General features: G+C 46.3%; 2 protein-coding genes across 3 annotated transcripts in view; one reads left to right on the top strand and one right to left on the bottom strand.

Moving 5' to 3' along the window:
• LOC142748550 (junctional adhesion molecule-like) overlaps positions 1-22654 on the top strand; it is a 46247-nt gene that overhangs the window by 11409 nt on the left and 12184 nt on the right. The gene's annotated exons all lie outside the window — the stretch shown is intronic.
• On the bottom strand, positions 1751-20342 carry LOC142748767 (hepatitis A virus cellular receptor 1 homolog). 2 transcript variants are annotated; one of them, XM_075856005.1, is made up of 5 exons: positions 20296-20342; positions 16286-16408; positions 7625-7951; positions 3470-3562; positions 1751-2155 (listed from the first exon to the last, which is right to left on the bottom strand). In XM_075856005.1, the coding sequence occupies exons 1-5, from the start codon at positions 20324-20326 to the stop codon at positions 2136-2138; spliced, it is 594 nt and encodes a 197-aa protein (XP_075712120.1). In that variant the 5' UTR covers positions 20327-20342; the 3' UTR covers positions 1751-2135. The 2 variants fall into 2 exon arrangements, with proteins under 2 accessions (XP_075712120.1, XP_075712119.1); XM_075856004.1 differs by lacking the exons at positions 16286-16408; positions 20296-20342 and adding an exon at positions 9221-9520.

The following is a 22654-nucleotide window of genomic DNA, read 5'->3' as shown; positions in this document are numbered from 1 at the left end:
CCCCTGTAGCTGCCCCCATACAGTATAATGCCCACACAGATGCCCCCATACAGTATAATGCCCCCATAGCTTCCCCATACAGTATATTGCCCACTTAGCTGCCCCTAGTGGCAGTGCCCTTAAAGATAGTGACACAGTGTCCATGTAGATAGTGCCAATGTACATAGCGCAACAGTGTCCCCTGTAGATAGTGCCCCTATTTAGTGCTACAGTGTCCATGTAGAAAGTGTCATATATGGACAGTGACGTCAGTGGCTACTCCTTGAGCGGAATCCCCGTTGCCGACACTGGCCGGGGATTCCGCTCCAGGAGGAGCCCCTGACATCAATGTCTATATTTGGACAGTGACCTCAGGGTTTTCCTCTAGGAGCGGAATCCCCGTCCATATCATCGGCAATGGGGATTCCGCTTAAGGAGTAGCCACTGATGTCACTGTCCATATATGGACAGTAACATCAAGGGCTTCCCCGAGCACAGCGCTTAAAGTAGCCCTGTACCCGGGGAGTCCTCGGCAGGAGGAGGAGCTCCCTCTGCTCCTCTGCTATGTACTAATTATGAAGCAGGGAGCTGATGGTTCCCTGCTTCAGAATTGGGTTCAACTGTATCTAGATGTAGATACAGTTGACAGCGGGACATACCCCCGCCACCCGGGACAGCAGAACCCTGCTCAGAATCCGGGACTGTCAATCTGAATCCGGGACGGTTAGAAGGTATAGTTTTATGAATAAATTGCCCAATGCATGGGCATTTTTTTTAATAAAAATGTACCTAACCCATACCCACCTATCAAATACCCCAGAAGATTACGTATGAGTCCTTTTAGCTATCCTTTCACTGTTTACTTGGAGGGAGCACTGTGGTCACCTGTGATTTTCCTTATAATATATGACTTTTAACCCCTTGATGTTCAAGCCAATTTTAGTTTTTACAATTTTTACTCCCCGCCTACCAAGAGCCATAACTTTTTTATTTGTCCGTCAATGGAGTGGTGTGAGGCTTATTTTTTGCAGGAGGAGTTGCAGTTTCCATTGGCACTATTTAAAGAACCATGTAATGTACTGGGAAACTGAAAAAAAGTTCTTTGTGTGGTGGAATTGGAAAAAATAACTGTGCTTCCACTATTGTTTTTTATGGTTTCGTTTTTACGGCGTTCACCGTGCGTTAAAAACGGCAACTTAATTTTATTCTGCGGCTCAATACGATTGAAGTGAATGGGAGAAAAGGCTGCATACCTGTGAATCGCCGCTGAATGAGTGTCGACAATTTACAGTGAGCAAGAAATGAAGGGGAAGCAGTGCTCATATGAGCCCTGCGGCCCCTTCAAAACAGCTGATCGGCGGGGGTCCCAGGAGTCGGACCCCGACCTATCAGCTATTGATGGCCTAGCCTGAGGAGTCGATTTTTATTGCCTGGAAAACCCCTTTAATACCCGCTTTCTCTGACATATCTGCTTGTGGAGCTGCAACTTCAGATTTTAGTGGGTGTTCCCTGTGAAGCATGCTCTCTCTCCCTACCCCTCCCTTCCCTCATTGCTCTTGTCTGTGTGCCTGTGTCTCACTATTACATAATGATGATAATACAGACTTGTTCCGATCACTGGTGTCGCTACAGTTATAAATAGTAGAAGCAGGGGAGGGATACATGGCTGCAGGATCAGGCTACAGGGGGTTGTTTGTCGTTAGTAGAAATGGAGACACATTGGTCTGCATAGGGGCTGTATACACAAAACGATAGGAGATTTGATGATGATTTGAAATGTTTTTCATGTTTTATTTTAGCTAAATTGAAGCAAAGAAAGCAATTGTTGCAAATGTAGACATAGCCACTAAGTAGCACAACATTTCAACCCTTGCCTTATTGTTGTTGTTTATCTTCTTTTCTTGTAACATTTTGTTGCATGGCAGTTCACATAACAATCCACCTATGGAAGATTTCCTTATACTCCTCAAATAAATGGGCGACTATGAAATACATAGCCAATTCCACCAGTGTGGCAGCTGTTCTTCCTTAGCAACTCTCCATTTTGGCAAATAGAGAAGGGTTAAAAAAAATAAGAATTGCCATGGGAGATATAGACAGGGGTTGTCTTCATGAAGCAACTTCTTTAAGGAGTAGTCATTCAATTTATCATGTCCTCAAGACTGCAAGGAACAACCTGCAGAATACAACATAGAAAAGATATATAATGAGATAGATAGATAGATAGATAGATAGATAGATAGATAGATAGATAGATAGATAGATAGATAGATAGATAGATAGATAGATAGATAGATAGATAGATAGATAGATAGATAGATAGATGGACATATGTTTATAGATATAAATACTTCAGCAATATAGATACAAATAATAGCAAATATGTCTTGAACTTAATCATATTTGTTTTTATTAGGTTCACAGTTCTGTGCTGATTATTTTTTTTTAATACAATTCTGGCCACCACTAGAGGGAGCTCAGGGGCTTACTGCATACTGTGTTATTATTGAGTTCAATGTATAAACATTATGCAGTAAGCTCCCCCTAGTGGTGGCTGCAATAAGCCAGAATTTCATCTTTTTTTAAATCTATGTCTATGCAGGGAATTTGGAGCTCAGATCGCGATAAAGATATATTAGGAAATTAATCAGCACAGAGTTTTGCACAAAAACAAAATGGTAGACATTCACTTTACGGATTATTGTATGATGACGTTGAGGTTATTCGTAAAACGTCTTGTGTGTCTGAGAGGAGGACACAATAATTGTTAATGACCGTTCTTAACTTTTATATGCTAAAAGTGAATATTCTCCTTGTGCATTCATAGGCATTTACAGCCATTGGAAACCCTCATTATCTTCCCCATACAGATCTGGCCCCAGAATGATGACATGTAGGACTGACAATAGTATTTCAAGTCATTATGGATATAGAGAGCCTGTGACCTTGCATTAGTATACTAGTGAACTATCATGTCGCATTCACTTCTACTATATTTTTTATTATGGAGTTATGGAGCTGATTCTTCAGGTCACCCGGTCACCCACCTACATAAAGGTATAAACATAAACGCTTAATTCTTTCCTTACTCCTCCCTCTTTTCCTTTTTTATATCTGTCAATCGTAAGTAACTTCCATTGTCACTGTGGTTACTTGGATTTCAATGAGTCGCCTGTAAAATTATATTTTCTCCGCAGAGGCCAGCCCTAAATTCTCCGGGCAATATCAATCGATCACCAGGATTTCAGAGGCCGGACCTGTGGTGATCAGATGATCGCTGTTAGAATGGACTCACCCAATCCTCCAGTCTGGAAGCCACTCTTACAGAGCAGCTCTCCATCCTGTCTCACAAAGGGGGTCCCGAATACGGCATAAGGACAGTGTTTTTTAGGGGTGAGGCAATCCCTTTACTCTATATATATATAAAATGTGAAATATTGTTTGAAGGTGAGCATACACTCTTCATAATTGTGGGATAAATAAGACTTACATTTGTAAATGAGAAGGAATATAGTGGGAACCAAGAAGATAATAATCCCTCTAATCACGTTTGCGGGTGTGTTCCACTTAAGTCTCTCGCCATCTATATACACAAATGCATAAATGTATGAAAAGAAACATATACAATTGAGACGTCAAAACTGGAGTGTCACAGAGAAATGTATTTTACAGAAACCCTATTCGAACTAATAAACGTCATTGAGGACCCCCCCCCCCCCCCCCCCATCCCCTCTATTAGCCAGAGCGGAGAGCCACTGCAAAGAAGAGCTCCCCCATTTGAAGACTCAGAACAATAATGTATTACATGGTTGTCTATTAATTTTAATGGGCACCTTGTAATACCACATTTCTCCTGCAGTGGCCGCTGCAAGCATGGATACATTTTCCAAAGGTTTTTTAGGGAAGTGATTTCCTGTTTTGTCTTGATCTGTGATCCAGTCCCGTCCCTGGCACTAAATATATATCTCCCACACAAAGTATCTAAATTTGCAGATAAAAACAAGGATCTATAAGGCGCTGCTCGTTGTAGTGGACAAATGAGATTCCTGAGATCGGGTAAATAGTTTTGTAAAAAACTGTTTTAATTGCAACGCGTTTCAGCACCGAACCGGCGCTTTCATCAGGCATAGGTTTACAGAAGAAAAGAGACAGGTTTATATAGCGCCAGTTCAGACTGGATAATTGCACAAAAAAACCGCGAAAACACAGCAGCAGGTCAAAGTTCAAAAAATTTTTTTTATAATCCAATAAAACAAATCATAATATAAATACATGGAGGACAGATAAAAAGTATAGATAATAAAAAGGCTGTGTACTCTACAAAAGAATGTTTTTAGGAGCGTAGCACGTTTAAAACGTGAAATGTGTAAATAAATGTCATCATTTTATTAATTTTATTGACAGGAAAAATGTACAAGGTGACATCGGGAAAATGGGGTGGGTTTACCCACCCCATTTTCCCGATGTCACCTTGTACATTTTTCCTGTCAATAAAATTAATAAAATGATGACATTTATTTACACATTTCACGTTTTAAACGTGCTACGCTCCTAAAAACATTCTTTTGTAGAGTACACAGCCTTTTTATTATCTATACTTTTTATCTGTCCTCCATGTATTTATATTATGATTTGTTTTATTGGATTATAAAAAAAATTTTTTGAACTTTGACCTGCTGCTGTGTTTTCGCGGTTTTTTTGTGCAATTATCCAGTCTGAACTGGCGCTATATAAACCTGTCTCTTTTCTTCTGTAAACCTATGCCTGATGAAAGCGCCGGTTCGGTGCTGAAACGCGTTGCAATTAAAACAGTTTTTTACAAAACTATTTACCCGATCTCAGGAATCTCATTTGTCCACTACAACGAGCAGCGCCTTATAGATCCTTGTTTTTATCTGCAATTTTCGTACCCAAGCGGTCTCCTTCGGCGACCGGCCCGGATCTGGCAGCAGCTACCTCGTGGACCCCAGTGCTCAACTCTTCTAACCCACACGGTGAGCATTTATATTTCTTCACCTTCTTACACCACCTTCTTGATCCATACCAAGTGGCGCCGTGGCTTTTTCTCTCCCCGTTCTGACACAAAGTATCTGAATTATTATATTGCAGTTCTTTGCTGAAAATATGTGCCGGATTATGACATTTCCTTGAATGCCATATTAAAGGGATTTTTCTCAATGTACTAAATATCAATGTGTAAAAATTCTACACAATGTACATGCGTCAACAGGTCATATTTTTCTTCAAAATCTGGCCAAACTATTTAATAATAAACTATGGACACAGCTGAGGCCTAGTCTATATACATGGCTGTTTCCGATTCTCTTATTTATCTCTATAGAGAGGGTTGACGTGTGCTCCTCCTGCTCTTCAGCCAAGAACGTGGATTTAGAACCCCTCATGCGAGTACATTGTGGGACAGCCCTTAGTACAATGGTGCAGACAGTCTAGTTTGCAGCAATAAACTTGGTGATGGCTCAAGCGATGCCATGTTGCTGCAGGCCTTGTAAGTGGGAACATCTGTTGGCACTGTAAATGGGGACACTGTGGTGGCATTGTTATAGTGGGCACTGTGTAGGCATTGTTAATCAATGCACTTTGGTGGCATTATGAATGGAATTACTCTCGCAGTGTAAATGGGGGCACTGTGGTGGAATCGTTAATGTGGGCACTGTGGTGGAATAATTAATTGGGGCACTGTGGTGGAATAATTAATGGGGACATTGTGGTGGAATTGTTAATGGGGGCACTGTGGTGGAATTTTTTATGGTTCACTGTGGTGGAATAATCAATGAGGGCAATGTGGTGGAATAATTAATGAGGGCAATGTGGTGGAATAATTAATGGGGCACTGGTGGAATAATTAATGGGGGCACTGGTGTGGCAATGTTAATGGGAGCACTTTTGTGACATTATTAATGCTGGAACTGTGGTGGTACTGTAAATGAGGGCACTTTCTTAATGGGTAGGACTATTAATAGAGGCAGTCAATTTCCTGAAAATGGTTATTGTGGTAGATGATTTTTATATTATTTAAGTAGATCTTCGTGACTTAAAGGTGCTCTACCCCTTCTATAAGACAGTGCAGATGCCTTCTTTATATTATGTACTGATTCATGATTCTTATTAATATGAGAAATACACAAAAAGTAAAAGGAGAAAAAAGTGGCATTATAATCAATTGCACATCCACTAATAAATTAGTAAGGAAAATGAAACAAAGAAGAAAGCCATGTGCTGATCCATGATAAATACACGCCACACAAGTGCAAAGCCCAAATCGTATTTCAACCAAACTTAAAGAGGACCTATCACCTCTCCTGACATGTCTGTTTTAGTAATCCCCATGAAATAACAATTCTGGAACATTACGTTGTGCCGTTCCTCTGTTTCTCCTCCTAGAAATGAATAAATTGACAACTGGGTGGACAGTGCCAGTCTGTGTAGAGACACACCCCCAACTGGTAACACCCAGTTGTCAATTTATTTATAAATTTTAAGGAAGAATAACAGAGGAATGGCTCAATGCATAGTTCTAAGAAAAGGTGTTCCAGCATTCTTATATTTTAGGGAATACAAGTATCTACTAAAACAGACATGTAAGGAGAGCTGACCGATCCTCTATAACTGTTTCAGCGCAGGCGTATTTATATGTTATGCTATAGTTTATGTATTCATTCACTACGACGTTTACTTGCGCATGCGCTGTGATTACATGTATTCAACGCCAACTAATTTATTGATCTGCAGTTACAATGTTAAGTCTGGGCAGCTGCGCAGGTTATTCAGAGACGGGACGCCGGGTATCTGTTCCATTGTCACACATTAATTTATCAATGATTTATCAAGCTCTGTGTGTAATTAATTTAATGTACCTGATTGGCTGACACGTTTACCATCTAGATACTGTATATATGGGATGACTGACATTATTACATAGGACCCCTGAAGATGCCGGTACGTGTGGGGTAGGGTTGGTGTTCAGCCTTCATGGCCGGACATACTATTTCATCCACAGGTTATGTTCTGGTCACGAGCATCTATATTTTGAGGTCACATTATTGGTTTGTCATTTTATGAACTTTATTTATTTCGGTTTTTTTTGCTTCTTTTATATGAGTTTATGAGATTTCTGTTTTTTACGGCCAGTTTTGGAGCTGTTTTTCTATAGAGTCAATGAAAAACGGCTCCAAAAGCAGCTCAAGAAGTGATTTGCACTTCTTTTTCGTGGGCGTTTTTTTATGCAGCCGTTTTGAAAAATTGCCGCGGAAAAAAATGGCCCAATCGGAAGCAGAATGCCTCCAAACATCTGCCCATTTCAATGGGAAATACGGCGTTCTGCTTCCGATTTTTCAGCAGTTTTTGGCCCGAAAAATTGCCAAAAATAAGCTGTGGGCACATACCCTTAAAGTTATTGAACTGTGGATTTCAATAAAGTTTATTTTTCATTACTAATAAAAATGAGCGAATTTGCCTCGATTTCTGCACTGCGAACCCCAAAAGTTTCAGAAATCGACTTTTGGGAAATTTGGAGCTAATTAGTGTAGAATCGATTCGTTCATCTCTTTTTACTTATTGATTGGTGGATGATCAATTGATTATAATGCCAATCTTTTGAAGAAGAAGCGACTTGAGACCTGCTTACTTGCCAATATCTGGATGGTGACTTCTTTTTTCACATCATTGGATGGTCCTTGGATATATACTTTGCAGCAGTAAACTCCTTCATCTTCCATAGTCAGGCTGGTGATGGTCAGGGATACGTCCCCCTGTGTGATGTTCCTCAGAATGTGATATCTGCTAGATTTGGTGATCACTCCGCTGTTGTTAGTCCAGTTGATTGCATCAGGACACCCCAACTGAGAACAGCCGCATCTTCTCCAGCGCAGTCGAGTCACCTGTTTACCAGCAGAATATGCGCAGGGTAACGTCACTGTGTCATTTATTGATCCAATCACATTTTCAGCTTCCGCTGTAAATGAAAAAAAAACAAAAAACTTCCTAAAAAATGTTTCAACAATAAAACGAGCTTAAAGGGTTAATCGGACCACTGTTCCCATACTCCTATAGACTTTAATGGGGAGAGTAGAGCTCAAGCCCCTCCCTTTCCCGACTCTCGTTGACTAGACCCCTGTTCTCCCAATAGGTGGGGTTCCCAAAGGTAGAGCCCTCACCTATTGGACATTCATGGCGTATCAAATGGAAAACACCATTTATATCAATGGTCGGGACACCGCTTTAAAATCAAAATGTTCTACCTGATTTCTAAACCGTTAGGGTATGTGCACACACACTAATTACGTCCGGAATTGACGGACGTATTTCGGCCGCAAGTACCGGACCGAACACTCTGCAGGGAGCCGGGCTCCTAGTATCATACTTATGTACGATGCTAGGAGTCCCTGCCTCTCCGTGGAACTACTGTCCTGCACTGAAAACATGATTACAGTACGGGACAGTTGTCCTGCAGAGAGGCAGGGACTCCTAGCATCGTACATAAGTATGATGCTAGGAGCCCGGCTCCCTGCAGTGTGTTCGGTCCGGGACTTGCGGCCGAAATACGTCCGTCAATTACGGACGTAATTAGTGTGTGTGCACATACCCTTAAGGGTTATAAAGACCTCTACATGGGTCCTGGGTGTCAAGGTGGGCACCTACAAAACACTCTGACATGGCCAGAGTATTTAGATAGGGCTAGGGCAGCGAACTGAGTATCTGAATGTAAAGGATAGCCCGACTATGATACATGTGATGTCGCTCCCCTCTCTCCACTGGATGCCAAGAAACCTAGCCCCTCCCCTTTTTCTCTATTGGATGCCAGGAAGTTTTAACTTGCCCTTCTGCACACTAAAAAGTAAACTTTTACCCAGACAGGACCACAACCTATATCACCGATCTAACTTTTTCTGGTTCTTTTATAGTACTGGTTCTTCACAGACAGGGAATCGTCCTTGCACTTTTAATGTTGTTTTATTTGATACACCCCTATATGCACACCTAACAATCCCACTGAATATCGCTGCTCATGGTACCCAATCCTCAAGTTCTCCAACATGTCATAAATTGAGGATATGCCATAAAGCGAGCACCTGTTGCAATTCCTGATGTGCTGGCCATAATTATATCACACGTGCCATTTTGAAACCATGGCTTGTTGAGGGTACTTGAGGCCTGGAGTCGGGAAATACTGTGCCAGGGTACCCTGTATATATATGCAAAAGAATAAAAAAACTCTCCTTACTTCCCAATATCTTCAGATTTATTTCTTTTTTCACGTCATTGGAGGGTCCGGGGATCATTACTTTGCAGCAGTAAGTTCCTTCATCTTTCATAGTCAACTTAGTGATGGTCAGGGATGCGTCCCCCTGTGTGACCTTCCCCTGTAACTCATATCTGTTAGATTTTCTCCTAGTCACGCGGCTGCCATTAGTCCGGAGGATTGCAGCACTACACGTAGACTTAGAACAATAGAAGAGGCTGGACGCAGCTGCAGGCTTAAGGGAAGCCGACATGACCGTCCTGGTAGGGAAAGGGTTAATGTTATGAGGTGAGGGAAAGTTGAAGGAGCTGAAGGAGGGACGGGGAGGAGTTAAGGGGGGCGGGGGGGCCGTTACTGCGCTTCCCGCTGTTTCTCGGCATTGAGCCGGAAGCAGCGGGAGGAGTAACACACATTAAGCAAAGCTCCCCGTTGCCCGGTTTTTTAGTAATGGCAGAGGCCCTGATTTTAGAGCGGCTGCGTGCCGCTGCTGTGCACCACGGTCCCGGATGGCTGGAGGAGACCGTGGCTGCATTAACGCGGATCCCGGACGCCGTTTCGCCACGTCGGGCACGGCGTTCGGGGTCTGTTGTAAGGGACAGGCTCCCCTCCCCCGGCCCCCCTACGAGCATGGCTATGGCGGCGGGGGGGGAGTCGGCAACAACCGCTCCTGCGCTGGGCAGGCAGAGAGCGGTGGCAGGGGTGACGGCGATGCAGGCTGTGTCGACCCGTCCCTCTCGGCGGTCCCGACCTCCAGAGCGCCTTAGTCCGGAGGTAGTCCCGCGGACACGGCGTCGCAGAGGGAGCCCGATCCCGGACGCTGCAGGCCAGGCAGCTGGGAGGACCGCCCCTTCCCAGGCCCTGCGTCCTGGCAGGAATCCCAGGCCGCGACGGGGTCCGGCGGTAAGCAGGGAGTCGCAGGCTGGGCTCCCTGTCACCCCTCCCCCATCAGATGGAAGATGTCGAGAGCAAGGTACGGCCGCCCCGCATGGTGATGTTCCGGCCAGGGGGCAGGCTTCGTCAGGATCGTCTAGACGGACGACTAGATCTGCAGCGACGTCGAGGCAACAGGTCCGGTCGGAAGTCTGGGTCCCGGCGGTCGGGCGGCAGGTTGCCGGCCCATCGGTCAGCGCGTCCTCATCCCCTTTCCGAAGATGTCGTTGGGAGGGACAGTCGTCGGCGAGAGAAGAACTGGAGGAAGGTGAACTGGACGTCTATCGTCGAGGTCAGGATGGTCCGGCTGACGGGAACACAGCGCCTGTGCAGCCCGGTGAGTGTATAACTCCATTATTGTCTTATCCAGCGATTTTTATGTCGGGTGTCGGCGGGGGGGCTGCTAGCATAGCATCGGGGGCCGGTAGTGGCGCGGGCGGACGCGACGGAGCGGGTTTGGCAGATTTAGTGGGTTGCTTACGGGAGCTGGTGGGGCGCCTGGATAGGGCCGCGGCGCCGGTAGTAACGGAAGTGTCCCCTGCGGTAGTTTGGGAAGGCCCCAGGGACGTGGGATCGTTGCAGGCGCGTCCTGTGGTGGCGGTTAGAGAGGCGGTCGCGGTGTCGGTGCAGACTGAGGCACAGAAGGACGGCGATCGAGTGCGCATGGACGATCGTGCTCGGGGGGAGGTGTATGTTTGTTTTGAGGGTCCGTTGGGGGCGCATTTAAAGCAGGAGGTGCGTGATCGGATCTGGAAAGATGAATATGTTGAAATTTTTTCTCTCTTGCCGCTGGCTAAATTCAATTTGGATAAGGGCAAGCGGGATGAGAGAAAAAAGGACGAGGAGGAACGGCGGCGGTATAGGCTTATCCCGCAGACGTTCGTTAATTGGTCGCAGGCGTTCGCCATATTGGCTAGTGTGATAGGGGAAAAGGCGCCGGAAAATTGTTCGGCGTTATTTTGTTATTTTGATGCTATTGGGGAGGCTCATAGGGCGTATGGGGGTCAGGCGTGGCTGCGATATGATGAGCAATTCCGTCAGCGGAAGGCGGTTCGGCCGGCGATTCGGTGGGACCAGAAGGATATTGCTCTCTGGTTACGGGTTACGGCTCCGGTTAGGCAGCCCTTTCCCGGGAGCGGTGGCCAGGGAGGCCAGTCTAGTCAGAGTGGACCAAGCGGCGGGGGAAAGGCGGGGTTTTGCTGGCAATTCAATGAAGGCCAGTGCAAGTTTGGGGCCACGTGCAAGTTCAAGCACGTGTGCTCCGAGTGTAATGGTGCATCACACGGGGCGGCAAAATGTCTGCGGAAAAAGAGGTCCGGGAACCAGCACGGGGCTGGTCAAGGGGGTGTCGCCGGTGAGGGTGGAAAGGATGGCCCCTTATCTAAATGAGTATCCGGATAGGGCGGCAGCTAAGTTGCTTTATGAAGGGTTTAGTGTTGGTTTTGTTATTCCTCCGCCTCCTTATGAGGTTCCGGTTACGCGGAGAAATTTAAAATCGGCTTACTTGCATGCGGAAGTCGTGTCGAAAAAGTTGTTAAAAGAAGTTTCGTTGGGGCGCATGTCGGGGCCATTTGTGGAGTCGCCGGTGAAAGATTTAGTTGTGTCCCCTTTGGGTATTGTCCCTAAACGCGAGCCCGGAAAGTTTCGTTTGATTCAACATTTATCGTATCCCAAAGGTTCGTCGGTAAATCACGGGATTGATCACGAGTTGTGTTCCGTAGTTTATACCTCATTCGATAAGGCGGTGGGGTTAGTGCGGGCTGCGGGTCCGGGGGCGCTGCTAGCAAAAACCGACATCGAGGCGGCGTTCAGGTTGTTGCCGGTCCATCCAGAAAGCCAACGGCTGTTGGGTTGTTTTTGGAATGGGGCCTTTTACGTGGATCGGTGCCTTCCGATGGGGTGTTCTCTTTCTTGTGCATACTTCGAGGCGTTTAGTAGCTTCGTGGAGTGGGTAACGAGGGGAGTATCCGGGGTCGATTCGTTGATCCATTAATTAGATGATTTTTTGTGCGTTGGCCCGGGGGGTTCGCCGGTTTGCGGTAACTTGCTTCATGCCCTGCAGAAGGTGGCGAGGGATTTTGGGATCCCTTTGGCGCCGGAAAAAACGGAGGGCCCGGTAGCGACGATTTGTTTCTTGGGAATCGAAATTGACTCGGTGGCAATGGAGTGTCGGCTCCCGGCGGATAAGTTGGGTGCTTTGAGGCTGGAGGTGCGACGGGCTTGTAGAAGGAAGAAAATGTCGCTGAGAGAGCTTCAGTCGCTGCTGGGGAAGTTGAATTTCGCCTGCCGGATTATGCCGATGGGGAGGGTGTTTGGTAGAAGGTTGGCGGCGGCAACGGCGGGAGTGCGGGCGCCGCATCATTTTGTGAGGCTCAAGGAGGAGCACCGAGCTGATCTTCAGGTTTGGGATGACTTCTTGGGCCAGTACAATGGTCGCTCGCTATGGATGGCCCCAGCGCAGGATACGAGTGATCTGAATATTTTCACGGATGCGGCTGGGGCGGGTGGCTTTGGAGCTTACGGGGGAGGTCCGTGGTGCGCAGGCCAATGGCCGGCTAGCTGGGTGTCCAGTGGATTGACGCGGAATCTGGCCCTGCTCGAGCTGTTTCCCATCGTGGTGGCGGCTACCATTTGGGGGGACAGGCTCAGGGATAAGAAGGTCCGTTTTTACTGCGACAACATGGGGGTGGTGCTTGCCATTAATAACATCACGGCGTCCTCTCCTCCGGTAGTTCAATTGTTGCGACATTTAGTGTTGGTGTGCTTGTCGTTGAACGCGTGGGTGGTGGCGGTGCATGTCCCGGGTGTACGGAATTGTGTTGCTGATGCTCTTTCTCGCTCGCAGTGGGACCGGTTTCGGCAATTGGCCCCGGGAGCGGAACGTCTCGGTTTGGCTTGTCCGGATCATCTATGGGATCTGGTATCGGTCCCGTAGAGCAGCTGTTACAAAGGTCTTTGGCGCGCACGACGTGGAGGGCTTATGCTGCTTGTTGGAGGCAGTGGGAGGAGTGGGTAAGAGAGTTGGGTGATGTCAATACGGATAGAGACAGGTTGGTGGCACTTTTGTATTGGTTAGGGGATGCCTGGGAGGGGGGGTTTTCAGTAGCGAAGGTGAACCGGTTTATATCCGCGGTGGCGTTTGGGCTTAAGTTGCGGGGCTTGCGGGATGTATCGAAGGAATTTCTGGTATCGCAGGCTTTGAAGGGGTTGCGCAGAGGTAGGGTGGAGGCGGATAGTAGAAGGCCGGTGTCGTTTGCTTTGCTGGGCTTGTTGGGCGGTTCATTGGCATCGGTATGTCGTTCTTCAGATGAAATGGATTTGTTTCGGTTGGCTTTCTCGTTGGCGTTCTTCGGAGCATTTAGAATAGGTGAGTTGGTGTCGCCAAGTACTAAACAGGCAGGGGGGCTGAGATCTGGGGAGGTGAGCCTTTTTGCAGATCGGTTGGAGGTATGGTTGCGTAGATCAAAAACTGACCAATTAGGGAAGGGAAAACTGATAGTTTTGTTCGCTCTCCCGGGGTCGGTCATGTGCCCAGTAGAGTGCATGCGGGGTTTTACAAAAAACAGGGGGTCTCCAGATTTGCCTTTGTTACGTCATGTGGACGGGTCGTTCTTGTCCAGGTTTCAGTTTGGAGCTGTCTTTAAAAAATGTTTGACGGCGGTTGGGGTTGCGGCAGGCTCATATTCATCTCATTCCTTCCGGATTGGCGCAGCAACGGAAGCAGGGCGCTGGGGGTTGGATGATGAGGGGGTGAGGCGTATTGGTCGTTGGGAGTCTAAAAGGTTTAAGTCCTATGTCCGCCCCCATATGTTGTAATTTTGTTGTTTATGCTTGCAAATGTTATATGGTGGTGCCTAACTGTGTTTTCCGTTTCAGATTCGCCTCCTTGTCTGGTGTGGTTGATGGGTCATTCGTACGTGCACTGGGGGGCTTTGAGGGCGGACGTCCGCCCGGATGGTCGCCAGTTGTGCATTCCGCGACAGGATGCGGTTGTGCATTGGCTGGGGTTTAGAGGTATGTCGTGGAACAGGGTGTTGGCGGAATTCCAGACATATGTGCGGCTTGATAGGGTTCCGGAGGTTTTAGTGTTGCACGTGGGTGGGAATGACTTAGGAGTCCGCCCTTTTCGTGAGTTGGTGCGGGATATCAAACATGATTTGTTGTGTTTGTGGGTATCTTATCCCAAGTTGGTGGTAGTGTGGTCGGACATAGTCCCAAGGAAACATTGGCGGTTAGCTAGATCGGTGGAGAGAGTCAATAAGGCTCGGATAAAAGTTAACCGGGCGGTGTCCCGTTTTGTGGCGAAGAACGGGGGCATTTGCGTGAGGCATAGGGATTTGGAGTCAGGATTGGGGAATTTCTGGAGGAGTGACGGGGTTCATCTGACCGAGGTTGGCATTGATATTTGGAGCTTGGCTATAGCAGAAGGCATAGAAAGGGCGGTGGTGGTGTGGAGGAACTCACAGGCTTAAGGTGGTCAAGGCCTGTTTCGCGGTGGCGGGGGGAGTCCTTGAGGCCAGTCAGTACAAAATGGTGGGGGGGTCGCATCGGGGGTATGCGTCCCCCAAAAAAGGTACATGGTTGAAGACTTCATCGGGTGTTATCCCTTTGAAGTGGTCTTCTGGTAGAAGGTATGTCACTTGAAGGCTTCATCGGGTGTTATCCCTTTGAAGTGGACTTCTAGTGGTCGGTATATCACTTGAGGGCTTCATCGGGTGTTATCCCCTTGAAGTGGACTTCTAGTGGTTGGAGCCATCTGCAGAGGTGAACGGTGCTTCCGAGCTGGTTTACGGCTGGAGGTAATTACTGGTTTGCAGATGGCTAATTCGGTGTGTTCTTGAAAGGAACATCTGAAGGGGCTTCAAGGACTTCCTCTGCTCGGGTTAATGTTAACGTTTAATTGTTATTTATGATTCTGACCCATGTTGGGTCATGTGAATTATTAGGAGGAATTCTCTGGTGGATTCCTAACTAGTTATCCGAATGTTTCGGATTTAAATTGTTTTTATAAAACTGTGAAATTAATAAACGGCTGCTGTGGCCATTTCACATCCAACCTCGGTGTCATGTGTCGTTACTAAATGGGGGTGGGGGATAGTATGGTTTATGGTTAACACACGACTCTACCTAGGCAGGTCAAGAAGAGGCTGGACGCAGCTGCAGGCTTAAGGGAAGCCGACATGACCGTCCTGGTAGGGAAAGGGTTAATGTTATGAGGTGAGGGAAAGTTGAAGGAGCTGAAGGAGGGACGGGGAGGAGTTAAGGGGGGCGGGGGGGCCGTTACTGCGCTTCCCGCTGTTTCTCGGCATTGAGCCGGAAGCAGCGGGAGGAGTAACACACATTAAGCAAAGCTCCCACCCTCCCACCCTTGTTTTGTTACTCCTTAGGTCTTATGTACGTCTGTCTATGAGCGTTGTGTTTTATTTTGTGTGCTTATTTAACATGTTTTTCTTTTTTCCGGAGTAGGTTCTGTTGTCATGGCAGCTGGCGGGGGGAGTCCTTGAGGCCAGTCAGTACAAAATGGTGGGGGGGTCGCATCGGGGGTATGCGTCCCCCAAAAAAGGTACATGGTTGAAGACTTCATCGGGTGTTATCCCTTTGAAGTGGTCTTCTGGTAGAAGGTATGTCACTTGAAGGCTTCATCGGGTGTTATCCCTTTGAAGTGGACTTCTAGTGGTCGGTATATCACTTGAGGGCTTCATCGGGTGTTATCCCCTTGAAGTGGACTTCTAGTGGTTGGAGCCATCTGCAGAGGTGAACGGTGCTTCCGAGCTGGTTTACGGCTGGAGGTAATTACTGGTTTGCATATGGCTAATTCGGTGTGTTCTTGAAAGGAACATCTGAAGGGGCTTCAAGGACTTCCTCTGCTCGGGTTAATGTTAACGTTTAATTGTTATTTATGATTCTGACCCATGTTGGGTCATGTGAATTATTAGGAGGAATTCTCTGGTGGATTCCTAACTAGTTATCCGAATGTTTCGGATTTAAATTGTTTTTATAAAACTGTGAAATTAATAAACGGCTGCTGTGGCCATTTCACATCCAACCTCGGTGTCATGTGTCGTTACTAAATGGGGGTGGGGGATAGTATGGTTTAAGGTTAACACACGACTCTACCTAGGCAGGTCATGGCTTTGATCCAGCAAACCTCAGCAGCCTCATTGCGGGCAGAATATGTGCAGGGTAAAGTGACCGTATCATTCACCCGTCCAGTTACATTCTCCTCGGCTGTGGTTATGCCTGTTTATTAAAACAAAAAAAAAACTTCTGTTAGGCCCTGTTCACACTGAGATTTTGCAGGCAGAAAAAAAATCTGTTTCAGAATGTCTTCAGGATTTTGACCTGTCTGCACTTTTTTGCTCCGTTTTTCGCGTCGTTTTTTGCCCACGGCCATTGAAGCTAATAAAGGGAAAAACGCAGCAAAAAAACGCACGGAAACAAGTGCCATAGGTTTTTTCTGGCTCCCATTGATTCAGTGGGATGTCAGAGGCGGAAACCGCGGCAAGAAAGAAAATGCAGCTCTTTTTACCCCGTGACCGGCTAAAAGTTAAAAAATGTCTGCATCCCGAAGGGGTTAAAAGGATAAATAAATGGAGAACCGCACATAGCAAAGCCCATCGTGTTAGAAGTCAATATAGCCTTAGAACAGGGTGGGGAATGTCCGGCCTGCGGGCCGTATAAGGCCTGCGAGATCATTTGGTCTGGCCCGACCTCACTCAGACCGCGCTGCCGCCGTGTCATTCGCTACTTCACCGAGTCAAGTACCGGTCTGAGTGAGGTTGGTGTATGCCGGCCCGAGAGTGAACAAGTCTGGTCACCTGACCTCACGTCATTGACTGCCGGAGCCTCCGTGTCATTCCCTGCTTGGCTCCGTTCGCCCTACTCACATTTAGGAGCAGGAGGACGGCGGACTGAGCCAAGTATGGCGGCAGTCTGAGTGAGGCTGGTGCGTGCTGTCCCAGGAGTGGACCAGTCCAGTCACCTGACCTGAGTCCCCTGATGTAAGGTCAGGTGACTCAGGTCAGGTGACTGGACTGGTCCACTCCCGGGCCGGCACGCACTAACCTCTTCACTCAGACCGCCACATCTTCATTCACTAGTAATGATGACAGTACTTGGCCCCATCTGCCCTCCTCCTTGTCCTGAGCTAAAATTTAGAAACTTAGCTGTAGTGTAGACATAGGACCTGTCCTAAACTCATGAAGTGAGGTCAGGTGACTTTAAGGCGTTTCCCATCAAGGACATTTATGATATATCAACAGGATATATACTCTGGGACCCCCACCTATCTCTAGAACAGGGCCCCTAAAGCCGATTCTACCTCTCTGTGTTCCTGCTGATTTCCGACCATGAAGAAGAAAACAGCGTAGCTCGCTGAGCTACGTTATTTCCATAAGTCCCATAGGATTGAATGGCAGTTATGGAAACGGCGTAGCTCGCATGCTACGCTGCTTCCGTAACTGCCACTCACTACTATGTGAGTTACGGAAACAGCGCAGCTCAGCGAGCTACGCTGTTTTCTTCTTCATGGTCGGAAACCAGCCGGAACACAGAGAGGTAGAATGGGGTTTAGGGGCCCTGTTCTAGAGATAGGTGGGGGTCCCAGAGGTGGGACCCGCGTCTATCTGACATTTCTGACATATCCTGTGGATATGCCATAAATGTCCCTGATGGGAAAACCCCTTTAAGTAAGTCGGAACAACTTACTGCTGCGAGTTCTTTTCAAAACTTACCATTGCAAAGAGTCGACTGCTCCAGACTGACCGACGCAGGAGCAACATCATCAATACCGGCGAACATCACACGCCGCACCACAGCGAAGCAGCTCCAGCCATCACATTAGGGGGGAGTTAATTACATGTTTGACCAAATATACCAGGCTCATTTTTAAGTTGATACTTTTGTATGGCCCAGGAATGATGTTATAAATATCCAAATGGCCCTTAGCAGAAAAAAGGTTCCCCACCCCCTGCCTTACAACATTGATGCAACAAAAATGTTGACATTTTGTGGTCAAAATAAGTATTCACTTCCCCATAGCTCCTTTGTGGTTATATGGCAACAACAATGGTGTCCTGATCTACTGGGATTTACTGTCGCCATGTAGCGCAATCCTTAGGGCATGTTCACAAGGGGCGGAATATGCTACGTAAAAGTACACACCCTGGCGGCAGCAGGGAATTCCGGACGGATTTATGGGCGGGAAAAAAACAAACGCCCATACTTACCCTCCGACCTCCTGTGATGACGTTTCATTCCATGTAACCAATTGTAACTGCTGCAGCGGTCACATGGGATAAAACATCATCCAAGGAGGCCGGCCTGGACGAAGAAGCACAGAATTCTGGGTAAGTATAAGATCTTTTTTTCTGAGTTGCGATTTTTACGTCGGAATCGCAGCTTTTCTGCTGCAAAAATTGCTACATCTGCTATTTGTTGCGGGTTTTACCTCCCGTTGAATACAATGGGGAAAACCTGCGACAAAAAAGCAGCGATTATGAAAATATAATTGCCATGCTGCGGATTAAAAAAACGTACCAAGTGTCAATTTCTGAGCGTTTTTTCCGCAGCGTGTGGAGGAGATTTGTTTTATCTCATCCACTCTGCTGCTACTGTATCCTGGTGGACCAATCTGAAACTAATCAGGACTAAAATATTAGGGAATTACAATATATGTAATTCTATACATTCATTATCCAAATAGTTTTTGCTGTGAGGGAGAGTGATCTGAACATGGATAATATATACATTCTTATAAAACATTTTATAGCATTTACTCACCATTTCTGATATAGACACATAACGCACCTGCTATAATAAACCAATATACTAACCAGTATTTAACCCCTTCCCGCCGCAGCCATTTTTCAGATTTTCAATTACATTTTTTCCTCCCCACCTTCCAAAACCCGTAAATGTATTCATTTTTTTCTATCGATATAGTTCTGTGAGGGCTTGATTTTTACGGGACGATCTGCAGTTTTTTATAGCACCATTTATTGTGCCATGTAATGTACTAAGAAGCGGGAAAAAAATATATTTGTGGGGTAGAAAATGAAAAAAAACTGCGATTCCTCCATTGTTTTTTGCGTGTCGTTTTTATGGAATTCACTGTGCAATTAAAACAACATGTTAACTTTATTCTGCGGGTCAATACGATTACGGCGATACCAAATATATATAGTTTTTTCTATATTTTACTACTTTTACAAGCAAAAAAAACTAACTGTGAAAAACAAAATGTATTGTGTCGCCAAATTCTGAGAGCCATAACTTTTTTATTTTCGATTAAGCGGAATGAGGGCATATTTAGGGCATAGCCCCTGAGCCCGCTCCATACTTCCCCCTACCCGGCTATGACGTAGGCATATGTCAAATGTCAGAAAGGGGCTGTATGGGATTAGAAGAAAGGTCTGCCTGTTTTTCCAGAAGGAGCACCACTCTTGTAATGGGGCACCCAAAGACTTCTATGAGCACATACTGTACCCCTATATGCCTCCAATCTTATACAGAGACATATGAAGGTTTTTTTTATGTCTCATGCCACATTACAGGGGTGTTCTCCCCTAGAAGCTTGCTAGCACGTTGACTTTCGGGACTGGCGTCCTGGGTTTGAATCCGACAAAGGGGCAACATCTGCATGTAGTTTGCATGTTCTACCCGTGTTTGTGTGGCTACCCTGTAGGTTTTCCGGTTTCCTACCACGTTCCAAAAACATACAGTATGGAATTTAGATCGTGTAAGTGATGACGACTTCTATACAGCGCTGCGGAATATGTTGGTGCTTTATAAGCAACTTTAATAAACAACTGTGCAACAGATACTCTAAGCCCAATAATATTTTATTTATTGCATGTAACTTTATGTATCTATTTCTCCATTTCAACTCTAAACAGGAATGTAGGACTATGCTGCGGATTTTCCGCAACTAAATACGTTGCGGAAAATCCACAGTATTTACGCTACGAGTGAACGTACCATTATAGGAGTGCAATTACAATAGCCTGCCCCATGCCTCCTGGATCCAGTGGGATAGTCCGGGATAGCCTCCCCCATTACACCCAGATAGTCCGACAGCTGGGGGTACCTTTGTGACGTGATGTAACGGAGAAAGCTTTTCCACTCACCTGAGCAGCAGAGAATGATCACAGATGTCATCAGAGTGTACAGGAAGATCATCTTGTGTGATATGCAAAGATAGGCAGATGCATAGCCCTTATACAAGCCAAAAAAAAGGAAATTAAAAAAATACAACAGGAAAGACAAAAAAAAGGAAGCAAAATTGCAAATGGATTGGTTTCTTGACTAAAACATAACATACATTTCATAACTGGGGGGTTTTACTTGTAGATATGGATCAGTAATGGGAACCGGGGACTCAAAAAAAGTATCCTAAACTTCTCCCGAACAGCTAGTGTGACAGTGACTTTAGTTTCCATTGTATGTCTATAATTTTTTCTCCATTTCTTCCTAAATCCATAAATAATTTAACTAGCTTTAGGGCAAAGCCCCACGTGGCGGAATTGCTCTGGAATTCCGATGCGGACACTCCGCAGCGTTAATCCGCAGCGGACCCGTTACTCCATTGCCTTCCACTGCTTTTTAGTAGTGTTCGTTTAGACGATGCGGAAAATTCCGCTGCGGAGCATAGGCTGCGGTGCGGAATTTGGTGTCCGCAGCATACAATGGTTGTTGCGGAGGTGTGGCGGACTGTTTGGGGACTCATTGCGGAAGTTCTCCATTGACTTCAATGGAGATTCTAAATTCCGCAATGAAGTCCGCAGCTGTCATGCAGATGTTATGTGTGCTGCGGAGCGTATTGGTTTTTTAACATGACATTTCTTCATTCTGGCTGGACCTATGTATTTCTAGGTCTACAGCCAGACTGAGGAAGTCAATGGGGCTCCCGTAATTACGGGTGACTACGTGTGTGCACCCGTAATTACGGGAGCATTGCTAGGCGACGTCAGTAAATAGTCACTGTCCAGGGTGCTGAAAGAGTTAAGCGATCGGCAGTAACTGTTTCTGCACCCGGGACAGTGACTTCCGATCACAATATACAGCAACCTGTAAAAAAAATAGAAGTTCATACTTACCGAGAACTCCCTGCTTCTGTCTCCAGTCCGGCTTCACAGGATGACTAAGTGACGGCTGCAGCCAATCACAGGCCAATCACAGGCTGCAGCGGTCACATGGACTGCCGCGTCATCCAGGGAGGTCGGGCTGGATGCCGAAAGAGGGACGTGTCACCAAGACAATGGCCGGTAAGTATGAAATTCTTTTACTTTCACTAGGGAAAGTGCTGTCCCTTCTCTCTATCCTGCACTGATAGAGAGAAGGGAAGTCCTTTCCCCTCAATACGCAATGGCCAGTCCGCATCAATTTACTGCACATTTTGGGCAGATCCGCAACAGAATCTGCAACGCATTGCGGCATTGATGCGGACAGTTGCGGAAGAAATACGCCACGTGGGGCCATGCCCTTATGCTGAAAGAGCGCAGTTTATTGCTGACAGGCAGTTTCCTCTCAGAAGTCATCATTAGACAATGTTCAGACTGATAACCTCGACTCTGATCACATAGTTACATAGTTACATAGTTTGTACTGTTGCAAAAGACACATCAAGTTCAACCAAGGGATGGGAAAAAGGGAAGGGATGAAACAAAAATTCTACACATTGACATAGGAGCTGATATTTTTTCGTTCTAGGAAATTATCTAAGCCTTCTTTAAAGGGAATGTGTCGCTAGAATTTTTTTTTAATTTTTTTTAGTTAAACAGTTAGGATATAAATGGTTAGACATTGTTCTAATTTTTTCACAAGTCAGGAAATATTATAAATTAGATTCTAATTTATAATATTTCCCTGTGCTGGTCACTAGAGGGAGCAATTCCCAAAATTGCAGCATTGGCATGTGGTAAAGCAACCACATTGCTTTATGCTGCAAAATTTTAGAATACACACTCACTCTATTGTCCTCACACAATCCCCCCTCCCTTATCCTGGCTAGTGCCAGGAGAAAGGAGGGGATTGAATGTTCAAACCTCCTACACTGTGTGCCGCCATTTTTTGAGCGAATACACAGTGTAGTAGGCTTACAAACAGTGGTAATCACACACTAAAACACGAACATACACAGACATAACTTACCTGCTCCTGCCGCCGCCGCTCCCTCCGGTCCGTCCGCTCCCTCCGCTCGCTTCAGAGCACATGTCCGGAAGCCGCGACCGGAAGAAGTCATCTTACTTTCCGTCCGCGGCTTCCGGTCCACAAGAAAATGGTGCCGGATGTCGCTCGGCCGAAGACCTACCATTTGGACTGTGTGGGAGCGGCGCATGCGCCGTTCCCACACAGACGGCGTACACCATAGTGAATGCGAACGGCTCCCATTCGCATTCTCTATGGGGATGTATGTGCTGTATTCCATCTCTGTATGTGTCGTTAATCGACACATACAGAGATGAAAAAAAAAATGGCAGCCCCCAT

This window comes from Rhinoderma darwinii, chromosome 3 (genome assembly GCF_050947455.1).
Source record: "Rhinoderma darwinii isolate aRhiDar2 chromosome 3, aRhiDar2.hap1, whole genome shotgun sequence".
In the NCBI taxonomy this organism is placed as follows: Eukaryota; Metazoa; Chordata; class Amphibia; order Anura; family Rhinodermatidae; genus Rhinoderma; species Rhinoderma darwinii.
Note: the sequence above shows the minus strand (reverse complement) of the source record. Positions and strands in the feature narration are given on the sequence as shown.

Bases quoted from the DNA above. Each gene is read 5' to 3' on its own strand.
- LOC142748767 (XM_075856004.1), bottom strand. From the start codon at position 9,491: ATGTCGGCTTCCCTTAAGCCTGCAGCTGCGTCCAGCCTCTTCTATTGT. The intron at 7,952-9,220 runs GTAAGGAGAGTT...TTTCATTTACAG, and splicing joins AAATCTGAAGATATTGGGAA to CGGAAGCTGAAAATGTGATT. The intron at 3,563-7,624 runs GTAAGCAGGTCT...TTGTGTATATAG, and splicing joins CACCATCCAGATATTGGCAA to ATGGCGAGAGACTTAAGTGG.